At 30.7% G+C, this 6,000-nt stretch overlaps 1 protein-coding gene across 1 annotated transcript; it reads left to right on the forward strand.

Annotated features, from left to right (window-relative positions):
* Positions 1-1,740: 1,740 nt before the first annotated feature.
* LOC139499632 (peptidyl-prolyl cis-trans isomerase FKBP7-like) lies at positions 1,741-5,639 on the forward strand. The gene is made up of 4 exons (XM_071288381.1): positions 1,741-1,989; positions 2,437-2,603; positions 3,162-3,298; positions 4,324-5,639. Exons 1-4 carry the CDS (start codon positions 1,754-1,756, stop codon positions 4,804-4,806), a joined length of 1,023 nt encoding a protein of 340 aa, XP_071144482.1. The 5' UTR covers positions 1,741-1,753; the 3' UTR covers positions 4,807-5,639.
* The last annotated feature ends 361 nt before the right edge of the window (positions 5,640-6,000 follow it).

Genomic DNA, 6,000 nt, shown 5'->3' on the forward strand with positions numbered 1-6,000 from the left:
TCATAAATACCAGGATTGAAATTTAGTATTAGCAGCAGACACGCGTTTCGTCTACAAAAGACTCACCAGTGACACCCGAATAAGAAAGGCCAAAATGCAAAATAAAGCAAGAGGTTGAAAACATTGAGGACCCAAATTGCGAAAGGTTGTGCTAAGTGTAGCTAAGGTAATTAATTCATGGGTTGAAAATTCTTAGTATTTTCAAAAATAAACAGTTTTGTATACTAAGTATAAGTGATTCAATGCAGATATGGTCTGAATATGTCAATGAATTAGTCATTTCAGAATTTCTTGTGTTAACCGTAGCATATACGTCAAAAGAATTAGTGTATTGTTAGTAAGATGTAGTTCTCAAATCACATAGAGGGAAAACAGGTGTATACTTTCTTCCATGATCATGTTCCTAGTGAGTTTATATCAAATTTATGAAACATCAGGAGTCTGTTATTTCTAATTTGACAGGTGTGGCTCTTCACTTACGTATGGTAGACAACGGCTATGCCAAACTAACACCAGAAGAATATAAGAAACCTAATATTTTCCCTATGACACGGGAGATGATAAATTTTACTCGTACACTTTTGTTTCTAATTTTTATATCATAGGCTAGTCGTGTATATCAACTATCTTGATGTTTTGTGTTATCTTAACTTTACCTTTGTTGTGCATGTTTTGTGTGTATTACTATTTACCTTTGCTCTTGTCTTCTGGTCAAATCTTACTGAATAAATTATTCTTTATCTTGATATAAGTATTAATATTTTTAGGAAATATATCCTGAAATTGTGTCACTAATAAAGTATAAACTATATGATATTCTGAAGCACTGTTGTTCATTAGATCCCCGTTCGTGATACACAATTTAATCAAGTTTGATTTTATTCATGCATACAATATTGATTTTCCGATTTGACTTTGGTGTTGTAATTTGTTTTTCAACTCATAAATGTGTATGCTCCCCTTATAAAGAATTAATAAAAAAGGTAAGCAGACGATACAAAAAGAGATTATCCAAAACACCATTCGAAGAAAATGCGACAATGTCGTGACAAAAAAAAAGACACGAGAGGAAAATTTGATGATATACAGTCATTACAGCTACGTTCCTTTGACGTTTTATTTTCATTTTTTTGCTGCGCATGATTATGTACATGTACTAATTGTATGTCATGTATGGATAGATACCCCTATCCTTTCTTTTAATGATATTAAACAGCAATCTGTAAAACACTCGATATAAAAGAAAACTAAAGAATGCACACAACGAACCCCACCAAAACCGGGGTTGGTTTCAGTTGGACCATTATTTCTGCACTACATTCTGAAATTGGTATTCTGGTCAATGACATTACTGAACAAGTTATTTTCAAATTCATCTTGTTATTTGTATATTAAGAAAATCACCGAGTATATGATTTTCAACTACAACATCAATCCATCGCTAACGGGTAAAACAGAAGTCCCGGGTTTAATATACGTGTCGTTTATCTAATGTATATCTTGTAGGAAGTTAGCTAGGGTACCCAACAGGGTAAACGTTTAAATGGTTATTATTTTTCTTTAACAAAGCGAGAATTAACGTCTAAGTTTTAACAGTCATGAAAGAACGTGTGATAATGGAAAATGCATTTCAATAAGATATTTTCCACACATGAAGACTAAACAATAAATAAAATAAAAGTATAAAAATACCACAGACCCAAGATTACCTCATTATTTTATAGAATGTTTTACCGAAAACTAAACATACTAGATGGTTTGCCTCTATAAACCAACTTGTAACATGAAAAACAGATTGCTTTTCTTACTCTTTTTAATATCGACTGTTATATCCGTGGAAACAACAAAAAATGGAACAGAAAAAAAGCCAGAAGTTGAAATTGAAAAACTATCACAAGTCGAAAAATGTGAAAAGTTCATCAAACCTACAGACTTAGTTATTCTTGATATGGATATATGGTATAAAGTTGGTGCAACAGTGGAAAACAGGTAAATATTTTCTTTATGTTCATTTAGGACGACGTACTATAAGAAATTATGGGGAATAATGGGATGTTATTATTTTCATTTGCTATCTGAATTTAAAAAAATAATTCCCACAAACATATAGATAGTTAAAATGCTGAAATATAAAAAATAAGGAATAATGGGGGTAAATTGATATACAAATAATGGAAAATAATCGGGGGTAAAAAGATAAAGAAAGATGGAATGCTGCAATATAAAAAATAAGGAATAATGGGGGTAAATTAATATACAAATGATAGAAAATAATCGGGTGCTGAAATATAAAGCATAGAAAATGATGTTTAATAAAGAACAGAAACAGTGATCTGTAAATCTAAGAAAAATGAAATGCTGTAATGCCCACCCAGAACCAACTATATACAACATTCTTATCAGTCACTCATTTGTCCTTTATGATTTCTTTTTCAGTCTGTCAAAGGACGAAGTTAAAATGCCATACACGATTCAACTCGGTGATAAAAAAATGCCCCCAGTTGTGGAAGATTCCATTATCGGAATGTGCGTAAATGAGCAAAGAAAAATAACTGTACCACCTCATCATGCATATGGGGACAAGACTATCAAGTTCAAAGATGGTTTGTTTTACTATCAGATTTTGATTTTTTTGGGGAAGGGGATATTTTTTCAAATTTTCATATGGTTTTCAAAATTGTTCGAAAGGACATACACCCCATTAACTTACAAAATAATTTTTAATCAGCTGATTTGTGTATTAAATTCATAAATGTGAAATACTAAAGATTAATGACAGTGGATATTACATTAGTTCGAAAAAAAATCCGCTTTCTCATTGGACTAATTAAATGTTTTAATTCTTAGAACTTTAACTTGGTTAAAATTTTGGACGTCTCAGGTAATTACTCATTCCCGATATGGATGTGTTAGGAAAAACATTATTTCTTGAAAATAGGACAAACAAAACATGTATGCATCCCCGTAAACACTGTGAGTAAGTTATATATGTTAAATGTACAGCAAAACAATATTTTATTTTTTCAATTTTACATACGTTAAAAAACATTATCAACAAGGAATTAAACGAATTATATTGATTGAAAAATTGCTTGATTATTTTGTTAATACATAAAGCTACACATATTGTTTTAATAATAATAATTTGGTATGTTGAACAGGTAGAATTTTGAAAGGGGCAGCAACCGTGATAGTCGAAGTAAAGGTGATTCAGATACTAAGAACTACTGAGCAGGACTTGCGAAACTTTTTTCAAATACTCGACACTGATGATAATAAAGAGATTGACCAAGAAGAGGTATGTTATCGATGTAATCGGAAATTATGACAAATGATCTATATTTCCTCAAAAAAATGTATACACTGGGTACACCTAACTTATATCATACTATGGTCAATGCAAAATAATACATTTTTGAAATTAAGAAAAGAGTCTTTGAACAATTTAATGTTATTATATGGAAACACTTGATAAAAGCATGATATCCAATTAAAAAAAAATACAATTATTTATATATAATTATATAAGATGTATGTTTATTGTAATACTAATCGAATACAATTTAAATTCTGGATGTAACACGTCTTCTGATTGGCTGAAAATTATATGTCCATCAGCTCATAGACATAGTTTTTGCAATTAACAATGACATCATCAACGGTTTTTCAATGATTTTCTCTTTAAAAATGGTATTTAGAAATAACAGAAAGGTAGTTTTTCTATCTGTTCGGAATAACCTTAGAAAATGGTGTTCATATTTAAAAAAAAATATAACCGACTTCGAGGGTTATTTATGAATATTATTGCTATCATGTTTTAAAATGTACTATTTCATACCAAGTCACGAATGTTGTTCCGTCGTATCAAACACACAACACACAACACAGGGACTCGATTAGCAGATTACAATTTTGTAAATCAATGTTTTTCAGTATTTCTTGTCTATTTGTATTACTTTAGTAACGTATTTGCTGATTTTTTTTCAGCATACGGATATGGATAGTAAACTGCACATTACTAGAAAACAAATAAATATTGATGTCATCGTCAAATACGTTAACAGAGCAATACAAATAGACAGGAAATGCTACAAAATAGATAAAAAAAACCATTGATTAATACAATGTTAATCTGCTAAACGAGTCCTTTTTGGTGTTTTCGTTGCGTTTTATTTTACACACAGTTAATACCATGTCGTTGTACCAAGTACACTTGTGCACGTTATTGTCTCTTCATTTTTTTGTTTTTAATGTTTAAGTTTCACACACAACTAATGTCATGTCGATGTAATAAGTACATGTATATGCTAATGCATTTTGTAGTTACAAGCTGTAATTGAGTTACTTGCGGGTGCCATTGACAAAGAACAATTTGAATCAGATAAAATGAAATCACTTCTGACTGCCTCATTTAAAACCTTTGACAAAGATGGAAATGGCGTTATAAGCGAAGAAGAATTCTACAACTCCACAGAAGACCAGAAAGGGTTCCGCAAAGAAGATATACAAGTTATGAGACCTTTAATCAAGGGAATGTTAGAAAGATACGCAAAACTCACTCAAGGCAATCAAGCAGATGCTCCTTGTCCAACATGCCCAGAAACAAAAGAAGATTGTCCACCAGTATCGTGCGAGGATGAAGACCCATCTGCTTCATGTGGATGTCCAGCTAAAACAGCTGAAAATGTAAAAGTGGTCAAACCCAAGATTAAATATGTAAAGAAAAGAAATAAGAAGTCGAAATCAAACACTGAAAAGAAAGATAGGAAGAAAGAAGAAAAACATAATCCAAAAGACGAACTATAAATCTTTTGATGTGTTCATTTTTCATTTGTGCATACAAAAAGGGAAACAAATATTTGATTTTTTGATTTTTTGTGTCTTTTATTTGCCTTTTTGTTAGCTTATACATCTCACACCCATTTCATTTTGATCGATAGATAATCACGAAATGTATAGATATCATATGCACCGTTAAATATGTATGGTTACGTATAATTTTTAATAGTTCAGTGCAACATGTTTAGCTGCGCCTTATATAATTTTAAATTGAACAAATTATGAATGTTTCCAATTCCCTCTATCTATCAATTTACTAGTTAAATGTGACATAATAATAATGTTTTGGTGAAAGTTGAATTGTCTTTCTTAGTAATCTATGAATCAAAGCAGATTGCCAAAACAAACTTGTCGATAAGAAATGTGTATATCATGTTTGGAATGATTATATAGTTTTTCATTTCTTCGTACTATGAACACAACATTATTTATTTTGTAAACAATATTTCTATTCTCCATTTAAACTGTAAACCTTACCAAAACTTATTTTCATTTATCCGTGTACATTATTGTATACGGCGGGTTTCAAATTGTTAAACGTTTTTTTATTTTAAATTGACATTTCACAGCGATATGCTACTTGTGCCTTTTTTTCACCCCTCATTTTATTTATTTTGTATTTATATTGTATCATAGATCAAATTTATTCGTTAAGTATATGTTCACTAGTGTTAATATGTCTTTTGATGAGTTAAGCCATTCCATTTGATAATTTATAGTTTTTCTTTCTATGTTGTTATGTTACACTTTTGTTTCAGATAATGGTGAAGGTTGTTACCTATTGAAACGTTAAAACCCGCTGCATTTGTCAGATGTTTAGTAGTTTTCGTTTGTTGATGTGGTTCATAAGTGTTTCTCGTTTTTTATATAGATTAGACCGTTGGTGTCCCCGTTTCACAACTTTGAATGGTTTTACACTAGTCATTGTTTGTGCCCTTTATATCTTGCGGTTCGGTTTGAGCCAAAGCTCCGTGTTGAAGACCGTACTTGGAGCTATGATGTTTATTTTAACAACGTGTGACTTGGATGGAGAGTTGTCTCATTGGCACTCATACCACATTTTCCTATATCTATATACATTCGGAATATACTTAACATACAACATAAATCAACACAGTAATTGTTCAAAATGTATATTTCATCAATCTTACCCATATCTTA

This window comes from Mytilus edulis, chromosome 12 (assembly GCF_963676685.1).
Source record: "Mytilus edulis chromosome 12, xbMytEdul2.2, whole genome shotgun sequence".
Classification (NCBI taxonomy): Eukaryota; Metazoa; Mollusca; class Bivalvia; order Mytilida; family Mytilidae; genus Mytilus; species Mytilus edulis.